Genomic DNA, 23,517 nt, shown 5'->3' with positions numbered 1-23,517 from the left:
TCACTTTAATTAATTTGAAGAGATGGGAAGTGAGAAATACAGACAGGAGGAGGCACAGTGAAAAGACAATCAAACTGACAGACATACAGACATGAAGGCCTTTATCTTTCTGTCAAGCCATCTCATTCAGCCACTGAGCCACAACCTTGACACAGTAAATGTCTGAGTTCCAGCCAAACCTAAGGACAGGGACCCAGAGCAGGTCAAGTTAATATGTCACTGGCTTTGGCTTTCAGGCACCATTGTGAAATCCTTGAGTGACTACGTGCTGGCCATGCAGAGCTGTTGGGGGAAAAAGGGAGGGTTTATGGTCAAAGGGGCTTATCTCAGCAATTGATCCACAGGTATAAAATGCTGCCGATGGCAGAGACTCACAACAGTCATGCTGTTTCAGCACTGAGCCTCCAAACATCTACTCTCTCCTTCTCCATACAGTTTCAGCACCTTCATCTTCAATAAGCCATGGGAGTTGCCTACAGCGTTGGAGAGTAAGTGAAACGCATCATCAAGACAGCTGTAAACATAGTTATGCTGGGTCCTGACTATGGTGGAGGTACCTGGACTTGAAACGGGGTCTGCTTGTTTTTACTAATTTAGCTATAGACAAAGTAAACTTAAAACTGCAAAGAATATTTAATTTGGACAAGATTTTGAATCCAATCTTCTAAATTAATTTGAGGGCAAATCAGATCAAACACATGGAAATAAACCTTTTTCAAATCTATATGGAGGTGATTAGTGTTCTTGGTGGTCAGTGTATAACATACGTGCAATGGAAACTGTTGTTGTCATTCAATTGTTGGAGGAAGATTAATATATGGAAGCCAAAGAGTTTGAGATTTAGTGTTTGTGACAGTAAGGGGATAGGATAGTGAGGGAAAGATAAATCTCTACATCTGAAGTAGGTTTACATGATGTATTCTTGTACAACTGCTTTCATTAACTGTGAAATGAATGAAAAATTAACTCAGAGTAGGGCTTTCCTAATCCTCCACCCAAAAAATTCCCTTGTGTAAAATATTTCCACTGTTATCCAATATTATTAGAGAATCATTGCATTGGAATGGACAACTCTCAGTTTGTCATTGAAGCTTGAGGCATTGTGGCAGCACTAGTCTAAGATTTATCTACTGTATTCCAATTAAAATGATGTTACAGAATTCTGCATTTATTTTTATTTTTTGTCTTCTAATGCCATTATGTGATTGTAACTTTGTAGTGGTGTTAGATGGTAAAAGTCTTTTATGTGATGCTTATTTATTTTTTAGTTTTTAAACATTGCACTTTCTCTCTTTTTTCCCTGCAGGGTTGACCACCTCTACACCTTCTTTGTGCAGTGGTCACCAGATATCTACACTAAAGGCAACAAGAAGCACCGCCAGCCCCGCTACCTTATCAGAGAGAAGCATCAGGGCCGCTATCTAGTCATAGAGAAGAACAAGGTGGCTGCAATCAACAAACTCCTCAGCAACCCTGCTAACCCCACTGCTAAAAACTGGGAGGTAAGAACTGCTTTAACACACATGCACACACAAGTAAAGATGAAACAAAAGCTGTCAAAAGCCTCTGTGGTTTTTTAACAGCAGGTTAAATCAAGATGAGTTCTAGTTTAAACAGTTGTGCATCTGACATTCCAGTAACAGAGGAAATGTGCTTGGCTGTTGTCCCAGAGGTTGTGGGAAATCCCATTATGTATATATATGGACATCCTTTTCATAAGTCCCTCCCAGTACCACAGGACTGTGCCTCATTTTCCTGTTTCACAAAAAAAGAAACTCTCTCGAGTATCAGAGCCGACCAATAGGAAGCCCTTCCACTCAAGTTTCTAACCAATGGCATTTCACACACAGTAAGTGAAAGTAAGCTAGAAGGTAGAAAAGAGATGCATGCTGCCTGGTTTAGCTGGAGTGCAGAACTTGACAGAGAAATCAAGAATTATGAAGCTGCTACCAGAAAATATCAGAGTACTTTATTTTGCTAGTGATTGTATGGAACCGTATGTAGAGGTAGGACTATGCTTCATGTAATCATACGCTACTTTACTGAAGATACTTTGAAGATTGTTGCTTTGTCATGATCCATTCATTCATTGTAATTCATTTGTGTTTATGCTGTGTTAAACTTAATACACTGGTACATCTTGTGATACATCTTGCAGTGTACCAGTGCAATAACAAGTTTTGACAGTAACTAACTTGTTGCATCATGTGCCCTTTCAGATTATCAGAGTGAAGGACTCCAAACGCCGCCTGAGTCTGTGTAGCTCAGAGGACTCAGAGGCAGAAGAGCCTGAGTACCAGGAGGAAGTTGAAGATGCTCTCCCTGTCCTGAACAACCACAGCCTGCTGCTGGATGACCACCACCTGGGCCAAGTAAGTTGTACCCGGCAACGATTTAGCATTAATTATAGTTTACAGCAAGATTTGCCTCGATGAATTGTGGTAATTACTTTCTATATCTGTCAGTATGGCATCTTTTGATTAACATCCCCTGTCCCAACAGCTTGCTGCTCACATGCCAGCAAGGACCCAGGGCTATCCATGGCAATTGGTCTACAGCACTGCCATCCATGGGAGCAGCCTAAAGACACTGTACAGGAATATGGCTAATCTAGACAGTCCTGTGCTGCTGATCATCAAAGATATGCACAAAAAGGTTTGTATCTTTGCCTTTACCCTACAATGCACTTTCAATACAAAAAATCAAAATGAGACCATGATTAACAGTATATCTGTAAGTGCTCTTTTAATGACCTGTTGCCTGTTCTTTTCAGGTGTTTGGGGCTTTTTCTTCACATCCATTCAGAGTTAGTAAATACTGCTATGGCACAGGAGAAACCTTCCTTTTCAGCTTCAACCCTGATTTTCAGGTAAGACTGGGACATATCAGTCTTTTGTTACCTCATAGTCTGTCTATCAGTAAATTTGACATGTGTTGTTCACTCATCAAGACTCAGTAAATTTTGCAATCATTGAGGAGAATTTCTCCTGTTTAAAAAATAATAATAATAATAATAAAGATTTCAAATATTTAGAAACTTCTCCTCTGAGTGTAATTTTCATTACTAATGTCTTGTATTTGGCATTTATCCAGGCATACAGGTGGAGCGGGGAGAACTCGTACTTTGTGAGCGGCAACTTGGAATCTCTGCAGATTGGTGGAGGAGGGTAAGTTATGTAGTTATTGATTTATCCCATAAACTATAGGTGTGCTCACCAAAGGAAAAAGAAGCAGTTACAACTGTTAGTGTCATAAAGTAATAAAATACCATAAAATAATTACTTTACCTGCTAGAATACAGTGCCAGTTATCCACAAGAGAAGATTTGATGTTAAAAGTGCTATTTTTTCTTGGTCTGTAGGGGCGGCTTTGCTTTGTGGCTGGATGCTGATCTGTATCACGGTGCAAGTTTTTCCTGTCCTACCTTCCACAATGCGCCTCTCTCCACACAGGAAGATTTTATCGTACAAGACCTTGAGGTCTGGACTGTGCAGAACTGAAGGAGAATATCTGAAAATGCAAGATAAAAACAAAGCAGAACCTGCAGTACTGTCTGGAGTGTCAGAACTTCAAGACTTGAAGGAGTACATGCAGTGTACAAAACCTGACAGAGCAGTTGCGATCTGTGTACCTGGCTGAGATTAGCCCATACACAGTATGAAGCCTGTTCTAGTGGTTCTTAGGCTGGACTCTCTGTTTACGCTGGTTTGATCTGTGCCTTGAAAAGAGAAGTGGCGAGATGAAATCCTGGAATCCAAGATCCTGCTGCTTTAAACTATTGGCTATTCATCAGTAGCTTCATGTTAAGCCCAGTCGGTAACTGGCATCTGAAGCTTTAAGCCCTCCATGTCCTCCTTTGGGAATGGAGAGCATTATGAGACTAAGTGTGTCATAACACTGTTGGATAAAAAGTTTGTAACTACTGTAAGCACATTCATTTTTAAGGAAAATGTTCTTTTAAAAATATGTGTTTATAATATATGTTTCCATGTGTGTTTCCATGTTCTATTTGGTTTCATGGGTTTGAGATTTATGAAAAATACGTGGCTCACCAACAGCCATATAAACCTTTAAGACAAAAAATGATACATATTTAATTTATGGTAAAAACACTGTAACATGATAGGACCCAGAAAACCCTATGTAGACTCTAATTGTACTTTTGAGTTTTTTCTAACATGAGGTTTGGTTCTAATGTTCTCCACTGGAACACTACCCCAGTTGATGAAGACCTAACCACTATAATTGCACTATAAACACCTTATTGTCACTGATGTGTGTATTTATGTAGGAAGGGAGCTCAACTGTTAAGTGTCACTTCTGTTTTTTTAAAGTGAGACAGCTGCCTGCCTATTTGCATTGATGGATAATATTTTAAGGAAACATTTAAAATCTTTTACATCTTTTTCTATCTATATATTTAAAGATGTTTTTTAATGTGAAAAGGAAAGCAAAGCATATTTCATTGTTGTTCTTGTGTGTCTGTTTTACATTTCTTTGATTGAGCACAAAACTGAATCTGGCAGGTGGTGCTGGCACTGCCAATGTTTTTGGTTTATGACTAAGATATGGACCCACATTAAAACTTCGTCTTTCTTTCCTGATGACACTGAGTAATGCAGTCATATTTCATTACAAACAAACCCTCCACCTCACCCTCAAAACATACTTTTCACTGAGGAAGAAAGATCATTTTTCTTACTCCAATTAATGAAGTAGAAGTAGACTATAAATATGAAATATAATATTTGTTTGACACTAAACTCAAGCTGCATCAGCATCTCACTGATGCCACTATACTTGTACTACAATATGACTACAATAAATACACGGAAGAAACACAAGCATATATCGAAAAAATACAACAACTTCATAAAGAATTTCCCCATTAAAAATTCACACTAAAAGATTAAATAATAAAGCAAAAGTAGAAGAAACTGAAAAACTGCAAGGATGCACTAACACAGGCTCCCAGACAATAGGTTGTTGCACTTTCAGGAACTTCAGGCATCGAAAATGGGTTTTTATTTCTCCTGACCTACATAAGTTGGGCCAGTGTACCCAGAGGAGACCAATGCAGATGCAGGGATGAGTTACAAAATGAACCGCAGCCCAGTGGCCCCTAGAGCTTCAAGCAAGAGCCTGTGAGAATTTTTCTCTGGAAGTCACAGGGCTCTGTCAAAAGTAAAGATGCCCTGATCTTGTTGTTTGATCTACTGAAGCCAAACCTGATCTGACATAACTGCACCATGCAATGTATGCAATGGCCACATTAGAATTAAATGTCTGACTTATATCTCTTTTTGTTTCCATTAAGAATTTTAAAAACTAGTTTCACAATGAAGAAAAATACCATGGAAATAGATGCAAAACCACAGTGACTGACGCAGGAGTGTAGGTGCAGTGGAAGGTACTGTACACCACTGCAGGAGGGGGGGGTTTCCTCTGTGGCTTTGTGCTTATTGTATCTTATTCTGTCTATGGAAAGGCCACAATTATTATTCTGTAACATTAACTAACATCATTAGATTATCTCTCCTTTTCCATCCTTAATGCTGTTGACTGTAAATATCAGAATCACCATGGCCATAGCTGCTCTCCTGTTTACTTAAAAACACTAACTTTCACTTTTGTACCACCATTACTAACGTCGGGTATATTTTTACCCGATATAATATACCTGGAAGAAAAATACTTCTCATCAAAATATATTAATGTACAACAATACATGAAGTACCCTTCTTTCATTTCCCTCTATACAACGTCTCATAAAATGAAAAAAAATGTATCATGGGGGTACCCTATAAAAAGGCTCTAAGGTTAGTGAAAAATTAGGGAATCATTAACAAAAACAATAAATATTGGAGAGAACTGAGAACTTATTCTTTCATCCAACTATTCTTGGAACATGTGAGCCTTGTCCTGTGAAGTTACAGTCCCCCTGCATCACTGATCTCTGGGAGAGATAAACAAAAAACTGAATTTTTGAGAGAGGGAAAATGACCAGCTGACTACAATTTTTTTTAACCATATGAATTCCCTTGGAAATTATCACTAAGTGATATTTATTCATACCGATAACTAAAGTTAGCTGTTTCAAGTTATGTTGATATCACTACAACTTCACCTGTAGCTATCTAGATAACTTAGCTCTAGTATATTTTATTCATGTGTTGGCATGCCAGAGTCACCAAGCCTCTGACAGGATGATAGCTGTGCATGATATGGGGCAATAAATATGGCAGGCCTGAATGTTGTTACCCTTGATTTAATACACAAACACTAACGTCAGGTAAAATCCATCTGAAAAATATTTTAGTCTCAAACGTTAACGTTGGGTGAAAATATGTGCCTGTAGAAAAAAACAGGGATGGGAGCAGGGAAACACACCTACCTTCAATAACATCAGTGAGCACCCAGAAGCTACCCAAGGACCCACGCAACTCAGACAGCGGCAATACAATGAAATTCATGTGAAAACAATTGTGTGGGTGAAAATCAGTTATCAGTCAATCGTTAGTGTTCAAGGGTTAAAGGTTATCTGCCTTTGCTGAGCAAAACGAACTCAATATCCCCTTTTTATTCAGCTCATATACTATACTCATGCGATTGGCTGTTTTGTTCACAAAGTCAAAATGTCTCTGTTGGACTAAAGTTAGGTTTAAATGTAGGTTATCTTTGCTTTAAGGCAACAGTCCTACCTGTGGAGTCATCCACTCTCATTACAATGTTTCTGAATTTTGGATTAAAATTTTGTGAATGCTTGACACTTTATTCACAAAATAATAAGGGCACCTGATGTTTTTTCATGTGGTACTGCTGAATCCAGATAAGGACCACAGTGCTAGAGCTGGGAGGTGTAAAAACAAGACAAGGACTTTGAAAGACGTGGTGTTTGTGACCCTGTTGGTCATCCAAGATAATGAAGTACAATATGCTGGACCACATCGCCCTCTTGTGGCAGTTTTCGTTTTCGTCCTTCGATCGAGTCTCAACAATCTTTTCACGTCCCCTTGTGAGCTCGATGACCTCTGCGATCGACTAACCACGTCTCATCGTTGACAGTTCAGTGTACGACAATGGCAGGGGTCGAAGCTACACAACCTGCCCAGGCTGATATTTCCAAAACTAGCAACGTGCCAGCTGAAGGATATGACAAGAAATGTATTTTCTGCAAGATAGTAAACAATGAAATGGGAACGGAGCTTCTTCACTGTGTGAGAGCATTGTAATTACTGAATATTGAATATTGAGCGTCTTCAGCTAGCCAGCGTTAGCCTGTTCCTTTTATAAACACCTGTGTTTACAGTATCTTTGTAACAAATGCTAGCTTTGGTAAGATGTAGCACCAGTTAATTTGCAATTGCTGACTTCATTATCTGTCTTTGCCACAGGATGAAGAGATCTCATGTTTCAGAGACATCAAACCTGGAGCTCCCCACCATTACCTGGTCGTCCCAACTAGACATGTTGGGAACTGCAAATCACTCAGCAAAGAACATGTGCCTTTAGGTATAAGGTTTAAATAATAAGCCTTCTGGCTACTGCTTGTGGAAGTGTTTGCACTTTGAGAAGGTTTTCTGTTTTCAGTTTAGACAATTTCTCTGACAATATATTGCTTGTATCCTATGCTTGTATCCTATGCTATAACTAAAGAAAATATAGTTGCAGAAAAAAATACTGTTACAAAAAATGTCTTATTTTTAATAGCAAATTGTTTTTAAATTATCATATGTTTATGTTGTCATACCCAGTGAAACGGATGGTTGAGACAGGGAAGGAGATCCTCCAGAAGAACAATGTAACAGATCTCAGTGATGTCAGGTGGGCTTCATTCAGTGGTACATGTGGTACTGGTTAGTGTCTCATGAATGTAAATGTAACAATATACAAATCTGCTATAAATGGAACATGCCCAGATATTTTCAGTGGAGCAGCTTGTATCATTTGATGAAATTAAGGGTCACTTCATTTTTTTTCTTTACAAATAGTGACTGGAACATTATTTTAAGGTGAATTGACTGTTTAATAACAATTAATACTTATTTTCTTCTGACTAGATAGAAGAACAAACAATCCACAGTGATGTCTGACATTGATTATCATTAGTACACATCCATCAGTCATCACAATGTGCTAAGTGAGCAGTAGTTAATCTAATAGAAACTGTAATAGATAATCTTCTAAACTGTTGTGTAACTGTGTCACTGACCAACTGATTATTTTGCTTTGCTAACATACCTGTTGCTTTGCTGATGTAAAAGTTAAGACAATTTAAAGTGCGTAAACACCCTTGCTGTAGAGCCTTTAAAACTTATCATATCGTAAACCAGTGAGTCTCTGTCCACTAACATCCTTAACTTTGTCTGCAGGTTTGGTTTCCACTGGCCCCCATTCTGTTCTGTTACACACCTACACCTTCATGTCTTGGCACCTGCCAGTCAAATGGGCTTCATGTCCCGCCTCTTCTACAGACTCAATTCCTATTGGTTTATCACGGTAAGGCCCATTTTCATATTTGCACTGGGCTCTGGTACTGTGTTATTGTAAACAGTTTTAGGATTAATAAAAGATTTTTAAAAAAAATTGCTTCTCAGTCTTAAGTTTGTGCCCCATCAGGCTGACATGGATGCAAAAGAGGTCCACTGTCATTTTACTATGTTAAGATTGAAGCAGAGAGAAGGCTTTTTTTATCCTGTCAATAAGTATCAATCTTTTGTAGGCAGTACGGTTTAACAGTGTGGTGATGATGGCCTAATACATTTTTATCAGATAAATGATAAAACCAGCCCTATTGTTTTCACTGTTCCTGCGCATTTCTTTCTCTCATTGTGAAATTAGTTCTAAACCACTCAACCAGTACACAGTGGAGTATGTTGAGTTTCTCTACACAAGATTTGACAGTACTCATTTGTGCACAGATAATATTGTGATGATTTTTTGGCTGCTTCAAATTAAACATAAAGCTAGGTTCTACCACCTGCTGCATAGGGGATGTACAGCAGAAAAGTTGTTATTGTAAAAAATGATTAGAGGACAGTGCACTGTAGATCTACATAGTCAACACATGAAACAACTATTTATGTTATTTTTAGTAATACTAACCCTGTGGTGCCACCGTACATGAGTTCATTCTGGTGGAGTTTTAAGGTCAAGTGGTTCTACTGTGTCTAATTTCTGTTCTGTCCACATTTGTTGATGTTCTGCAGGCAGACCAGCTGATTGAGCTTCTCAGCTCTAAAGAGGAGACCAACTGATCACTTGAATTCAGTTCTTGCAGTACTTGGCTGTGATGCAGTGACTGAGACATCCGCCTTCTTGCAGATGTCATGTTGGTTGGTACACACTCATGTTAAGTTGCCGTCTGTTTGACCACAGCAAATGGCATTTGGATTTCTATGATATTTGTAACAAGTGACCACTTAGGTTTTTAGTTTTATGAAAACTTTTCAGATGACGCCAAGTAAAAGCTTGAATGAAGCCAAATCTTGTTTCTTGCTGCTTGATACTTGTCAGACAAAAGTTCCAAGAGTATATGTTTTTATGGTTTTACAGAAAAAATGAATTAAATCATTCATCACCATCATTACTCTGCCATAAAAAAAATATATTAATTTTATGGACCAAGTAATGTACAGACTCAGATCTTTTAATGCATTTAATGCATTCTCTCTCTCTTCTGAATGCAAAGGTGAGTTGAATAGAATAGATTTACTGAGGTGACTTGTATTTGTATTTTCATTATCATGTTGCAGAAATGCTTCATGAGCTGGTTTCCTGTCATGCAGGGCTGCTTTAGTGCTTTGCAGATCTGACTTTCAACATGTATTAACTGAAATGTATTTAAAACTCTTTAAAAATGAATTTGTAAAATTCATACCTTGAGATAATTTATTAGACAGCTGCTTATACCACGAGTTCCTCAGCTATGTTGAGTTACCTCTTTACTGTTGGATCAAACTACGGAGTGACATCTTCGTTAATCATTTACATGATTCCTTTACAGTGGAGGCAACTGAGTAATCCTCTGACACAGAGAGTAAAGTGTGGTACACTCAATGATCTCAACAAGCACTGAAATACAATGGGGCATTTACTCATCTCATGTTTGAGTTTATGTAATGTCTCAAAACTGGGTTAAGATATATATAAAATGAACACGCTGGATGGTGCATGAAGTGAATGTTATTACTGCTATAGTATACTATATTAATGGAATGTGAAGAAATCACACTGTATGTACTATACAAACATATATGCACTTTCTGAATTGTTAATTTAGAATAAAAAATATACAATATGTTGCTGCTTCTCAGTATAATTCTCTCGGCTATGTTGACGTTGATGTCTCAGTATCAGTAGTTCTCTCCCATTCATCAGTTTAACTACATCAGTCAGTGCAGTTCACAAATCACCTACTGTGACAGAATAAAAAATGGACACAATATATTTTATTTCTTTATTATAAGGCCATAAGCAGTACTTGTTAATTCATCAATCAACTACTGCTCATGCAAGGAAAACTGATTAATTTGCATTGTCTTTATTGGACCTCTAAAAGCAGCAGATGTTATGGCATCTATAAGACAGTGCATAGTTCTTTACTATGTGCTTCTCACTCCATTAAAGCATTATTTTGGTACATCTGTTTGTGTGATTCAGGTACACTCAGTTTCAAACTATGACAAGTTTGCCTAAATTACAAGCATGATTGTAATAAATACATGCTCTGAAGCACCCAAGCCAAGTCGGATCAAGTTCATCCTATAGCACCATATTGTCTGTCACGGGTAGCTTCATGTTCTCTTTGGCTTTGGTTCACTCTCATTAACCACTCTGACTTCATTTCAGCTGCTCACTCCTCCACTTTCCCCACATTAAAAAGCTGTTAACATTTCCCACTGTTACTTAGAGCAGGTGTAGTTTAGCATCGCTGAGTAGAGTCTAGCAGATGAAATAATTTAAATACTGCTACAAAGGTGAGTATTATTGGGCTGAACCTTCCTATACATCCAGTGTATGCAGCATAACCCTTGCATTTTGTCTTGTTACATTTAAATTTACAGCTAATAATTCTCTTAAACTTTTAGTTTGGTATATCCTGTCATGATTCATTGTTTTTTGACTGATGCACCTGTAGTTCAGGTTCAGTTGGTTTGACGGGCTATGGATTGCTTTGAAAACTCACATATTAAAATGCTGATGATGACCTGACAAATGATCCTAATTGGTATTTCACCTGACCCAAGTTTGTAACAGCTTTTGCAACTGTGATTCTTTCAGGTTTTTACCTGATTTTTCTCTACGTCCTGTGTTCATCAGCAGTCTGGACAGTAGATTCTGTAGTTATTTAATTTGTAGTATGAAAAGAAAATGCACTTGTATACCTACTGTACATTCCTCAGGCAGGACGTTTGAATTACCAGCCACTGAGGTTATTAGTTGTGTAACCAAGAAAAATCTACTTTTCCTAAATACATCTACTTCAGTGAGTGCTGCCATCAGATAGTTCTGTACTTGCCACTGCAGATTTAACATGAATCAAGGCATCAACACTAATCCAAGTGTCTGGTCACTGTAACAGAGTGATAAGTACATGGTCATCCTTGCCCTGCCACAGCATCTCCCCCTTAAAGTCAACCAGCTTCTGCTTCCTCGCTCGTAGAAGAATCCCCACCAGTTTATTAGAGATAGTCACATAATGCTCAAACAGTTTCCCAAATTCTACAGTGATCACTTTCCCATTGCTGCTGCTTCCACCCTCAACGCTGTCTCTCGGCTCCCCAATGATCCTTATCACCTCACACAGCTCCTGGACCTCTCTGCTGATGTGTGTGTGAGCATCTTTCCCCCGCTGCTCTGTCATAGAGCCCTGCAGGGGCCTCCCATAGTCGTCCTGCCCCCTCTGAGGGACCACCACGCTGGGCCTGGTGTCGTGACTGAAGGGATTGTGCTTCTGGTACACCTGGTGCTCGTCAGACCACTTCTGCCAGTTCTCCTTTAAGCCTTTCACAGAAACAATGCACGCTGCAGTGTCATCCCTGGAGTGAGAAGGAGCTGGGACGTTATCTTCAGTTTCCAAGATGGTGGTGCTCTCACTGTTTGTCTCCATCACTAGCTCTTTTGGGGCGAAGATGACATGACAATTTTAATTGGTCATTTTTACAGAAAAGGAGCACAATGTTGTACTCACTGAAAAACAGCCCTTTACTGTTACTGCTCTGTTAATCTTGATGTTAAGCTGGCCTGTTTTATATTTGAGATGCCTTTTGTGATACAGTTGTATATATCTGTATATGAATCTATGTTGACTGATTGATGACAATTCATTAAAACTAAAGAAAAAAGTAAATATTTTACAACACCACTATCAGTTTATCATAAAAACTATAGTTGTAAAGTAATGTAGCCTATGTAGTCTAGACAGGCTCCCAGAGATTTGGAGCAAACAAGTATAAAACACAAATCCACTTACATGTCACACACTGACTCGATCTTCACCTGCAATAATGTTTCATTGTAGCCAAAGTGCGAACACAGTCCTGTGGTTACACTGTAACTACATAGTCCAACTTATCAATACTGCTGCAGGGCTGACAGTAGCAAGAGTGTGGATGCCTTTCTGGTCTGAGGCAAAACCGCTCTGATGGACATCTGTCTCGGCCAGTGCCTGTTAGAGGAGACCCGGAAAGCCAATCACTGATCAGAGAGGGCGGAGATGATAAGGTGCCTCTGAAGTAAAGCAGATTACAGTCTGAAGAGGACTCTGCGCAGTGCTGAAATGTACTGACGAAAAGTTGTTTATACGTGACGTGTTATTAATTTGGTGAAAAGTAAATAGTTTAAAAACATTAGTAAAATAGCGATAGGTAGGTAAACACCAGAGATGCTAAGATCCTCTAAACAACAGCAGCTTGTGTGGATACTTTATTCATCTGTAGAAACATATCCAATGCGCACATCGAAAAAAAAAAACAAAAACAAAACAATCAAACACATTATTTATTTCAACTTCCGGCAGTGCATTATAATAAACTGAAAGAGAAAACCTCATTCTTCTCCCATTTATGGCAATTTGACCCACAAGGGGCACTTGTGTTTGAGAGCCCAGTTTCAACCCGGACTTATTTTGAATTAGCACCAATGATGGCGACTTCCAGTAGTCGATCATGCCTCCAGTATCTTTTACATCTTGCCCAAGATAATGTGGACTTCAGGTTACCGGTAACCTTCTCAAACTACTCTTAACTCCTGTGTGGCTCTTAATGTGAATATGGAAGTGAAATTCTTTGCGGGGAAAGAGCAGAGTTCGGCAGAGCAGAGTCTCACCTCCCCTGGTGTATGCTGTGTTAGCTAACGCACTTGCTAAATCAAACTGTGAAACCTAAGTCTAATTTCTAGATAATGTGTAATCTCTGTAGATATATGCTTTGGCTTCATGTGAGAATTTTTCTCGATGTTTTATCAACGATAGTAGCACATAAATACATCTCTCCATCAGACCTCTCTCTGTGTACTCTGTCCACATGGTTAAAACGTCTAATTCACACTTGCTTGGTCTCTGTAGCCCATTTGCAACTATAATATCACCGAATTAAAGTCTTATTAAGTGAACAGGACTATCATTTATGTTAGCACACCTGCATTCATGGAGATACATTTTAGTGATGTACAACTGGAAATCATGCTTGATATGTTTTGGTGTCTTTACTTTTAAAAAAAAATATGAACTCTACTGTGCTGTGATAACCTAGCCCACCCAAAGGAATCCTTAAAGGGACATTCCTCTGATTTTACACATGATGATCAGTTAACTGATCACAAGGAGCACTACTCAGCCGGTGAAATCCAACAACATAATGTCTTCTGTGCCTCCGACAGTTTTCGAAAATCTGCAAAAGTAATCTGAGATTGCTTTTGTCCACATTTATAACCAGAAACCTGCACTATCAACCTGGAGTGTGAAATAATGAAAGATGTGAGCAATTTACCAGGAAGGGTCTAATAAAAAGATACTCTGTCACTGCATCATGTAAATTGAGTGCTCTGAAATTATTAAAGGATATGTCAACCTGTACTGCAATAAATTTGACCATTATTTAATATCTCTCTTAAGACCCTGTACTTTATGAAGGTGTTAAATCCACACTGTGTCCCTTTAATCTGCCTGTATATATAATGTTCAGTAGAGCTCAGTGTGTATATAAATATTCATGATTTTCTGCTCCCTCCTGCAGGAGATTAAGGCTCTCCTGGCTCTCAGTGGAAAACCGTTTCATCCTTGCGAAAGCTTCAAAGAAAAGGTTTGCAAGTCTAATGAACTGGGATTAATTGTTGTCCTTTTGTCTTCCCTTGTAAATTTTCCCATTGTGGGACTAATAAAGGATTATCTTATCTTCCCTGCTTTTTCTAACACATTGTTTGGCCACAGAGTGATGATGTGGAGCAGCTGGATCAGACAGCTTTGTCCTGTAGACCCATTTTCCCCACAACCACTCATTTTCTTGTCTCTTCTCTCTAGTCTCCTTTCTGGTGTCTGAACGGTTTGTCTGAGGAGGATGTCCGTGGCATTATGGCCAGATCTGTTTGTGCAAAGTAGGTGATAGCCTTTGGCCTGTGGTGATAGAATGACCTTAACATGCTGCACATGGCATTGATCCATTAATCTGTGGCCCTGTGGCAATATTTTCTGTAGTATAGTAGCGGTAAAATTTTATAACTCATTCCAGGTCTGCCTTTGAGTTATGGGGCCATGGACAGACACACACTGAACTCAGAACATCCCTCTTGAACTACCCATCAGAGAACATGGTTTGTGATGATACAGTTTACAGTCCTGTTGTGTTGGAAAGGCAAATCCATGCAATTTTAGGAAACGTTTCATAACATAAAGAAAATAAGTTAACATGTTGTAATTGTGTTTGTATTTCCTCCACTTTCCCCTACAGTCACCATTCATGCACAAAGACTCCACATACAGAATCAACGTCTACACTTTCAACAAGACTCTGGCGTTTGCAGACAGAATCAAAAGGATTGATGTGAGTATTAAGATGGACGCGATAAACCCAGAAATGTGTGTGGTATATTTTTGTCTTTGTAAGCCTGTGTATATGTTTAACATATCATGTTTTGTACTTCCATGTCAGGCTATGGAGTATCTTCCGTTTAAAGGCACAGTGAGTCTGAAGAGCCCCCAGCACATCTTCTGTTTGTTAGAGGATTATGGCACAGACCCCAACAACATCCCAGAACATCCAGACTACATCTACTTTGGCCGATGGGTGAGATACATATGACTTTTTGTTTTTATTAGACTAATAAGAGGTAATCTGCAACTGAACACTCTTCATCCTTATACACTCCTGCTCCAGATAGCGGATGGTCAGCGTGAACTGATTCGTTCCCACAGTGTGAAGAACAGACACTTTATTGGAAACACCAGTATGGATGCTGGACTCTCATTCATCATGGCCAACCACGCTAAGGTCAAAGAGAATGACCTTGTTTTTGACCCGTTTGTTGGCACAGGTGAGTTACATATCCCATTTCATCTCACACACATACATGATCATAGACTTCCACACACTAGTGATTTTTTTCTTTGTTTTTATTTGTTTCAGGGAGCCTGTTGGTAGCATGTTCTCATTTTGGAGCCTATGTCTGTGGAACAGATATTGATTACAACACTATTCATGGCAAAGGTAAGTGTTGTTGACTCAGAGCTTACATGGCACACTAGCTATAGTCTCCTTTAGTCACTGTAACTGAAAATATGGCTTCAGATCATCTCTGTGTTCAGAGGCAACAGTGGCAGGACTCTGCCCTGACTGCTCAGAATTTATTATTATTATTATTATTTATTTATTATTATATTATTTCCTAAAAATGTCTTTCAGGGGATTACATTAAGTTATATCTTGAAAAGCCACTGGCCTGGACCCTTACTTTTAATTTGGCAAATAACAGTAAAAAAAAAATTACACACTTGATAAAAATGAAATGATTTCATACAAAAGTAATTTATTTAAGTCTTTATTAAATTTATTTGGCTACTTAATTAATTGAGCTCTTCATTAACTGATTAATGTACACATCAGAAAAGATAACAAGCCATTCCTACACTGTGTGAGCATCTTGTTGTCTCTATCATTTCTACACATCATCTACTTGTCTGCGTCTGTCAGCATTGGCTGGCATATTTGGCAAAAGACTAAATTATTAGCCAGATCATGTTCCAGCCAATCCCAGTGGTCTCACCAGTGTGACTGGAACTTTCTCTCCATTTTCTTTTCGTACTCCTTGTCACTGTCCCTCAACTCGTCTGGTTACTCTCTTTTCTTTATGTGTGTTTTTGTTTGGGTTTTGTGTGGGAACTGGAGGTTTTATCACCATTTATATCATATCAGTTAACTCACTCACATTTGTGATAGGCAGTGGCTATCACAAATGTTGCACTGGTAAATAACGCACAGCAAAATAATGTGAAATGCAGTTTGTTTGTCATGTTTGTTTTTATGTCACTATTTTGTAAAGTCGAGCGTTTCTTTATCTTTCAGGCCGGTCGAGCCGTAAAAACCAGAAGTGGCGAGGACCTGATGAGAATATTAGAGCCAACCTGCGGCAATATGGAACAGAGAAGATGTATGTGGATGTAATGGTGTCTGATGCATCTAAGTCTGTGTGGAAGGAGGCTGCTCTGTTTGATGCCATCATTACTGACCGTAGGTCTTGAGTATTTTCTTAACAGACAACTATTAAAAGTTTATATCATGCTGACTGAAAACTTGTGATACATGTGTGGATTGCTGTTGTGTAATCCCTCCCGTTTGTTATTTTTTTAAATGGGGTTGTATGCATTTTGAGCTTTTCGAAATATCCTCGTATTCTGAAAAAAAATGCATTTATCTGTATCAGGAACCATGTGTTGGTCCATAAACCTGAAGCTTGGCCAAACCACCATGTTGTTGAAGTATTAGACTGTTGTGAGCTTAATTTGTATACATTACATTTGTATTGTTTAACACACATTGCATTTAGATGTTTTTTTGCAGTATAGCAACTGGTCTGTTCTGTACAGGCTTTGAATTTCTCTCAAAATATAACATAAACTTGTCTTTTGTTTTTCTTTTCTTTTTTTATGTGGTGTTTTTGTTGTCAGCTCCATATGGTATCCGTGAGTCCACAAGACGAACAGGCTCCCACAAAGACATCACAAAACCCCCAGACGGCATGTAAGTTTACTTGATTTGCCAACACCAATATTAGACAGTATTAGTATCTAAGCCTGTACTTCTGAAATGAATTGGCTGACCACAGTTTTGAAATTAACTGCAGTAAATGTAGCATTTACTTCCAGTATATCCCAGGGTGAATTTCAGGCTTTTCCTTGGTATCAGTCTCAAATAAAAGAGGGAAAAATGTGCTCCTTTCTAATCCTTTTCATTTCTCTCTATCTTCTGCCAAGCTATGTAGAGTCTCACGTCCCTGTCTCGCAGGCGTACCACCTTAGTGACATCTTCACAGATCTGTTAAACTTCTCTGCCCACCACCTGGTCATGGGCGGGAGGCTCGTCTATTGGCTGCCTGTCTACAGGCCAGAGTGAGTATACAGACTTATGCTGAGTCTGCTGCCACATGCATTGTTTTTTGTGGTTTATCTTTAACTTCAGCTTCTCAAAGTAACATCTAGGATCAGTAAAGGATACTGATTTCTGTTACTATCATTTGAACACTGCACATATGACCTTTTTTTTAGCATGTTGTTATATAAATATTCCTTAGTGCGTGATAGTTTATATTTTGATAATATATTTGATGTATTTGATTGTCCTAATAGGTTTAGATAGAGAACTGTTTGCTGAACTATTCTCCAAATAATAATTTATATCAATAGGGGGCAGTCTCATACCACAAACCAGAACTGCACATCACAAACTTAGAATACAGAGCACAACCTACAAAATTTACCTATTGAAAACAACCTAAAAACCTATTGCTGATCAAATTTTTCTCCTGAATAACCAAACAACATGGAGCAACAAAGGATTATAATGTACATGGTAACTTTTATAAAATCTAATCACTGCATATAATTAAACTTGACTTTGTAGATTAATTATAGGAAATGTTAACAAAACAGAAATTGTGGTAATGACTGTATGTTAATCAGTTTTGACTAATTAGTTTGCAAGCTACTAAATGCTTTTAGGTGTATTAGCAGCTCAGTTTGATTCCAGTAGACTGGCACACTAAGGACTTTCCACCCCACTTTTCCATTTGGGTTTTTTTTTTACCTTGCAGCATTTCCCTTTAACACTATTCAATTCAGGCTCCAATAAAAGATTGTCCTCCATTTGTAACCACCTGTGTGAATGACAGTGTTTATACACAGTAGTATACAGGTGTGTTGAGGTTTTCCCGCCCATACAGCTGGGCCTCAGTAAACCACAACTGACAGTGGTGAGCTCTTTTATACATGGGCCACATATAAGGCTGCTCTTGTGAAACAAAGTTGTGCATTGTTAAACATTCTGTTCATTAGCAGAAAGTGAAGTGCTGACTGGAAGTGCAGGTGTTTGACTGTAAAGGCATGAACCACAACAGACAGCGGCAGCAACTGACGTTTTGGGAAGAAGAACCCTGCAGGGCTGGAACTCCGTCTGGTCACTGATTATAAGACCGGGAGGGCGATGAGATAGTCACGCATACTCTGGATTTTAGTATGAGTGTATTTGTGTGAGAGAAAGAAAAAGAAAAAAAGGATACATGTACAGACACACCTTGCAAACGTACAACTTTTGTTCACATCCCTTATCATTTGTGTTTGTGTGTTCAAATCTGTGCGTATGCATGAACATGTGTGGTCTTCCGTATGAACACATATATACATGTGTGTCATCATTTGTCTTTGCTACTCATCTACCGGTGCTTGACTCTGTGCCTGTCAGAGCACCGTGCCAAAATAAACGTCTGAGGCCAGCCAAGTCAGATATGTGAAGTATCCATCCCTGTGGTCTGCAGGCTGACCTGCATGAGTGTCTCTGTGTGCATTTGTATGTGTGTTTGTGGATGTTTGTGTCTGTGTGTGTAAACCCAGACTCAGCCTGTCTCCTGGGCCTAATCTGGGGCTCTACAGGGGAGATATCGGGTTTCTGTCACCCCACATATGTGAGTATGCCATAGCTGTGATAGAAAGAGTGGGGATTGTGTGTGTCTGTCTGTCTCTCATGAGAATGGCGAGGATGTGTGTGTGTTTGCATGTATGTATGTGTGTGACGACAGGTGACACAAAGTCCTGTCAGCAAAAGACATCTAGATCAGGTCAGACCTTAAACTCTCTTCCATTTCTCCCCTTAAATAATAAATTACAAGGGAGAAAAAGTATCAAGACAGATGATTGAATTTCAGTCATCACAGCCATAAAGTGACCTAATTACAACATAAACAAGTGAAGTGAGGACATGAAGTGACTGTATTGTCAGAAGTAAGGTGATACTTCATTTTCAGGTCCTAATTTTTTACTTCAGTATATGTTTTCAGACATTTTGGCCAATCGCTCATTCACTGATTTGGCACTTTTACTGGAGGTCACTGCTTCTGCATCAAATATTGAAACTGAGAGTAAATTTAAATTGGCTAGATTTTATGAGGCAAATAAAATAATTTTAATACATTTTAAATCATGTTTTTGTGATACAGTTTATGTAATATTGTCCCCTGCTGTGATGATCATCAGGCTGTTTTTACATGCATCTGTTCAAAGGGTCAAATGTAAGGGCATCCTCATGGCTCATCCTTATATGAAAAAGAAAAAGTTTTAACTTGTGTAACACAGAAGAGCCAGTGAGCATTAGCAGTTTGTGTGAAGGTGCCCTTTGTAAAGTCATAGACTCTAATAGAAAAAGAAGCTCAGAGGATGAAAGACAACTCCTGCCTCTGCTTAGACGTTAACACCATCTCAACAGGTTGGGCTCACCACTAACGACTTCTGATTGGCAGGAGAGAATTATCGCTTGGCTGCATCACTGCTAGTCACCGTGACGACCAAACATCCCGTCACCACAGAGGCCCACATGTGGCCATGGCAACAGGGAAGACAAACAGTGACGTGCAAATCTGGCTTTGAGTTGGGACTGTTGCTACTGTGATGGTGGTTAGTGGGAGAAAGTGCTACTGACACAAATATGCAAACACATACATCATCTGCTGTTAATAGGCCCTAACCTGGCCTGGCTGGTGATGACAGAGACAGCAGTCGACCTGTCAGGTCAGAGTCACTTTTTCCAGCTTCATCTTTGCACACAAGGAGCTGGTTGAATGTTTGTGATTTGATTGGAGAAACAAAAAAAGGCATACACAGAGATGTTGGTTTAGGCGGTAGAGAAAGTTGGCAAAAGTTAGGTAATTTGACAAATTCCATACATCTAATTTTTTTAGATGTGCAGTCAGTTTGTTTGGCTAGCTGAAGGAAAAGGGTCTGCCTCTGTTTTCCCATCCCTCACGCTGTCCTTTTCTTTCAGAGACAGTTTAATAACTGTGTGTGTGTGTCCCTCCCAGGTACTGTGAGGAGATGGTCCCTCTTAATCCATGTCTCCAGCTCATCAGTAACTGTGAGCAGACTCTCTCCAGCCACACTTCACGACGCCTGATCACCATGGAGAAGATCAAAGAGCCAGAGGTGTGTGCATTATGAGTCTGAGTGTGTTTGCATTAGAGATGTACTTATTAGTCATCTAAATGGTAAGTCAGTTGACAGAAAATTAATCAGCATATAACGATGAATGCCAGACATTTTCCAGTTTGTCCCATGTGAGGACTTGCAGTTTTTCTGTTATAGTAAATGGAAAATCGGTTGAATATAAAAAAAGCGAGAAAGTAATCTGGAGATTAATCAATCATAAAAATAATCATTATTTGCAAACCTAGGTTGCACGAGGGCCTGTGTATTAGTTCGCAAAAGTTTGAGCATGTGTAGGGATTCCTTTGCCTGCATGTTTGATTTTTGTTTTGTGCATCATACTGTACATTTCATTTCTGTATTACATTCCGTTCATAACAATTTTTCATATAGATAAAGACATTGTTTGTTTTTTTGCGTAAAGAAGCAGAAACATTTACTCTCCATGTTCATTTAATTTGCAGGAAAAACAAGTTATTTTACATTATTTAAAACACATTTTTCCCATGTCTGTATGTGTGTGACTGTAATGTTGATCATATAATCTAATTCTATTCATTGTTTGACTGGAAGCACAACTTCGTAAATATGTAGTTTTAAGTTATGTTTTGTGGGTGCATAGTTACAAATGACAACATACCTGTACAGTACCATCCTGTGTGTGCTCCAGATCTAGTTTACTGTTTTTGCATTTGTGAGCCTGAACAGCAACACAGAGATGACTTAGTTTATGTAAAATGAGAGCATGTGTGTGCCTGCCTGTTCTTTCATGTTTTTAATGTGTATTTCATAGACTTGTTTGTTTATGTAACCACATAAGTATGTGTTATGTACATGTACTGAATGTAGTATATGGCTGTGTTCATCTCAGTGGAAGTGATGGTGTCTCTCTGTCTGTCTAGGGTTAATCCCCACCATCTGGCTGTGATTGGCCCATTTCTTTTATACTGGAACTCTAAATGACTTAATCACACATCATATGGAAAACAATCCATCTTTGGATCTGTCATCCATTCCACTTCAAAACCCCAAATTGCTCCCATAAAGGGTCCCGTATGACACGCACACACAAACACACAGTTGTTTGATCTTATCTGACTGCTATCTTTCTCAGGTTTTTCCTTTCCAGATAGGTCTCAGCACCTCCGCACCTATCTGAACCCGTTTGCCAGGGTTCACACCTTGATGTGTGTGAACACTTAACATTACCAGCCTAATTTCTGGTAGGGTTTTGCATTAAGCTAGTGTAGAAAAATCTCTCTGAAACCTCACATTTTCTTATTCATGGGGTGTGATGTAATGTGTTTGGTGGCCATAAATAACTCGTCGTTTGCCTAATTTAACACTAAATATATGTGTCTCTTGTCTCACCTGTGTGATTGTTGGCAAAGACCATGTAGTTATTTCCACTGTTTTTCAGCTGCTTGCGGTCATGTCCCTCTGTCCTTATTAATTTGAGGTCATGGGTAGGTTGTCAGTCTTGTTACCCAGAGTTTTCCCCCAGGGTTGTCATGGAAACTTTTTTGGTTGCTTGGCAGTATCAGCAACCAAAGGAAAGGTGTTGCTGACAAATTACAGGTCCCAGCATTGAAGTCATCACTTCCAACTCAGCTCACCTCATTATTTCACTTCTCATCATCTCTATTCCTCCCTTCATCCCTCCGTTGACCAGCAGCTACCTTACAGCCAAGACAAACTGTTTAGCTGTAGGGATTCATGACAGTTCATATAGATTGCACATATATATGAGCACAGCCCTGTTCCTACATGCCAACATGGAAAAAGTACTGCATGCAAACCTTGAGATGCCAATATTATACTGACATGTAGTGGGAGTAGCTTCATTGACTGGAAGAAGGAGGAACTGTTTGCACGTTCATATCCAGATGACTTAAATATTAATATAGTGTTATCAGATTTTTAGTCTCAGCACATGCTCAACACACTTTTGAGGAAAAAAAGCATAACCAGCAGCGGCGTCTTATCCTGGTGTATTGTTATTCCTTTTATTGTTTTCATAACTTCAAAAAGATGTAAATTTGAATAGCAAAATGTATCAGGAAGCCTGATAAAGGTTTGTTTTTTGCTGTTAGAAACATTGAAGGATAAACAATAAATACCTGTACTCCAGTTCATATTCCACAATATATAATATGGCAACATGCTGTAAAAAGTTCCCTAATTGAGGGAAAACAGGCAGCACTTTTAGGCAGTCAGGTTAATAATCTCTGTTTGTCTCTTTACAGGAATTAGACAGCCTGGCTTATCTTGCAGACCCACGCTTCAGCCCCTACCAGGGACACAACGCCTTCAGAGAGAAGTATTTCAGCGGACTTAACAAGAGGGGCAAGGAGAACGACAAATCTGATTTTAATGGATAGAAAAATTGATGCCTCAAGACGAAAATTGGAAGAAAACTCTTCACAAAAGAAAACAACCATACACAAGAATAAGGACATGGTTGGCAGTGGACTCAACATTTAAAAAAAAAAAATCTTTCTCACAGTTTTAATTATGATTATTTTTATGCCTCTACTTATTTCTTTGCAAATAAATGGAAAAAATGTGTCAGAAGTGTTCTTTTATAACTGCCGTGTAATAAACAGTTACTACAAAATGGTCTGAAATGTCAGTGTGATAATAGTGATTTAGTAGCACACCTCCATGAGGTTGGATTGAAAGACTTGTGAAAGAAAAAATAAAACAAGGAACAGTTAAAATTTAGGCAGCAGAGGTCGAAATGTCCTGAACTGAGTGTCAATATGGTTTAAGCTCCAAAACACTGGATCCTAAACTTCCCATAATGCAACTCAGCATCTTTAATTAAACCCTTTATT

The 23,517-nt window shown here is 38.8% G+C and overlaps 4 protein-coding genes across 7 annotated transcripts; 3 read left to right on the top strand and 1 right to left on the bottom strand.

Moving 5' to 3' along the window:
* The first annotated feature begins 321 nt into the window (after positions 1 to 321).
* LOC108888430 (nuclear receptor coactivator 7) lies at positions 322 to 4,607 on the top strand. Of its 2 annotated transcripts, XM_018684420.2 has the most exons (7): positions 322 to 488; positions 1,307 to 1,502; positions 2,220 to 2,372; positions 2,503 to 2,655; positions 2,774 to 2,869; positions 3,094 to 3,167; positions 3,362 to 4,607. In XM_018684420.2, exons 1-7 carry the CDS (start codon positions 463 to 465, stop codon positions 3,498 to 3,500), a joined length of 837 nt encoding a protein of 278 aa, XP_018539936.1. In that variant the 5' UTR covers positions 322 to 462; the 3' UTR covers positions 3,501 to 4,607. The 2 variants fall into 2 exon arrangements, with proteins under 2 accessions (XP_018539936.1, XP_018539940.1); XM_018684424.2 differs by lacking the exons at positions 322 to 488; positions 1,307 to 1,502 and adding an exon at positions 1,548 to 2,006.
* Positions 4,608 to 7,030: 2,423 nt separating this feature from the next.
* On the top strand, positions 7,031 to 10,300 carry hint3 (histidine triad nucleotide binding protein 3). The gene is made up of 5 exons (XM_018684441.2): positions 7,031 to 7,217; positions 7,395 to 7,512; positions 7,755 to 7,824; positions 8,373 to 8,499; positions 9,210 to 10,300. Exons 1-5 carry the CDS (start codon positions 7,080 to 7,082, stop codon positions 9,255 to 9,257), a joined length of 501 nt encoding a protein of 166 aa, XP_018539957.1. The 5' UTR covers positions 7,031 to 7,079; the 3' UTR covers positions 9,258 to 10,300.
* Positions 10,301 to 10,416: 116 nt separating this feature from the next.
* si:dkey-29b11.3 (actin-binding Rho-activating protein-like) lies at positions 10,417 to 12,626 on the bottom strand. Its single transcript, XM_051076248.1, has 2 exons — positions 12,476 to 12,626; positions 10,417 to 12,120 (listed from the first exon to the last, which is right to left on the bottom strand). The coding sequence occupies exon 2, from the start codon at positions 12,110 to 12,112 to the stop codon at positions 11,573 to 11,575; it is 540 nt and encodes a 179-aa protein (XP_050932205.1). The 5' UTR covers positions 12,113 to 12,120; positions 12,476 to 12,626; the 3' UTR covers positions 10,417 to 11,572.
* Positions 12,627 to 13,114: 488 nt separating this feature from the next.
* Positions 13,115 to 23,300, top strand: trmt11 (tRNA methyltransferase 11 homolog). Of its 3 annotated transcripts, XM_018684453.1 has the most exons (13): positions 13,115 to 13,224; positions 14,238 to 14,303; positions 14,522 to 14,595; positions 14,730 to 14,811; positions 14,949 to 15,041; positions 15,150 to 15,284; positions 15,375 to 15,531; positions 15,624 to 15,704; positions 16,560 to 16,724; positions 17,162 to 17,234; positions 17,468 to 17,602; positions 20,560 to 20,680; positions 22,927 to 23,300. In XM_018684453.1, exons 1-13 carry the CDS (start codon positions 13,144 to 13,146, stop codon positions 23,059 to 23,061), a joined length of 1,398 nt encoding a protein of 465 aa, XP_018539969.1. In that variant the 5' UTR covers positions 13,115 to 13,143; the 3' UTR covers positions 23,062 to 23,300. The 3 variants fall into 3 exon arrangements, with proteins under 3 accessions (XP_018539969.1, XP_018539981.1, XP_018539977.1); XM_018684465.1 differs by lacking the exons at positions 20,560 to 20,680; positions 22,927 to 23,300 and adding an exon at positions 18,548 to 18,990; XM_018684461.1 differs by lacking the exons at positions 20,560 to 20,680; positions 22,927 to 23,300 and adding an exon at positions 18,545 to 18,990.
* The last annotated feature ends 217 nt before the right edge of the window (positions 23,301 to 23,517 follow it).

Source organism: Lates calcarifer, linkage group LG15, assembly GCF_001640805.2.
Source record: "Lates calcarifer isolate ASB-BC8 linkage group LG15, TLL_Latcal_v3, whole genome shotgun sequence".
NCBI lineage: Eukaryota > Metazoa > Chordata > Actinopteri > Centropomidae > Lates > Lates calcarifer.
Note: the sequence above shows the minus strand (reverse complement) of the source record. Positions and strands in the feature narration are given on the sequence as shown.

Excerpts from the sequence above, each read along its gene's own strand:
- LOC108888430 (XM_018684420.2), top strand. The coding sequence starts at position 463 with ATGGGAGTTGCCTACAGCGTTGGAGA. Across the intron at positions 2,373-2,502 it reads ATGACCACCACCTGGGCCAA|CTTGCTGCTCACATGCCAGC; the intron begins GTAAGTTGTACC and ends CTGTCCCAACAG. Across the intron at positions 2,870-3,093 it reads GCTTCAACCCTGATTTTCAG|GCATACAGGTGGAGCGGGGA; the intron begins GTAAGACTGGGA and ends GCATTTATCCAG.
- si:dkey-29b11.3 (XM_051076248.1), bottom strand. The coding sequence starts at position 12,112 with ATGGAGACAAACAGTGAGAGCACCACCATCTTGGAAACTGAAGATAAC.
- trmt11 (XM_018684453.1), top strand. The coding sequence starts at position 13,144 with ATGATGGCGACTTCCAGTAGTCGATCATGCCTCCAGTATCTTTTACAT. Across the intron at positions 14,812-14,948 it reads ACTACCCATCAGAGAACATG|TCACCATTCATGCACAAAGA; the intron begins GTTTGTGATGAT and ends TTTCCCCTACAG. Across the intron at positions 17,235-17,467 it reads ACAAAACCCCCAGACGGCAT|CTATGTAGAGTCTCACGTCC; the intron begins GTAAGTTTACTT and ends TCTTCTGCCAAG.
- hint3 (XM_018684441.2), top strand. The coding sequence starts at position 7,080 with ATGGCAGGGGTCGAAGCTACACAACCTGCCCAGGCTGATATTTCCAAA. Across the intron at positions 7,513-7,754 it reads CAAAGAACATGTGCCTTTAG|TGAAACGGATGGTTGAGACA; the intron begins GTATAAGGTTTA and ends TGTCATACCCAG. Across the intron at positions 7,825-8,372 it reads ACAGATCTCAGTGATGTCAG|GTTTGGTTTCCACTGGCCCC; the intron begins GTGGGCTTCATT and ends CTTTGTCTGCAG.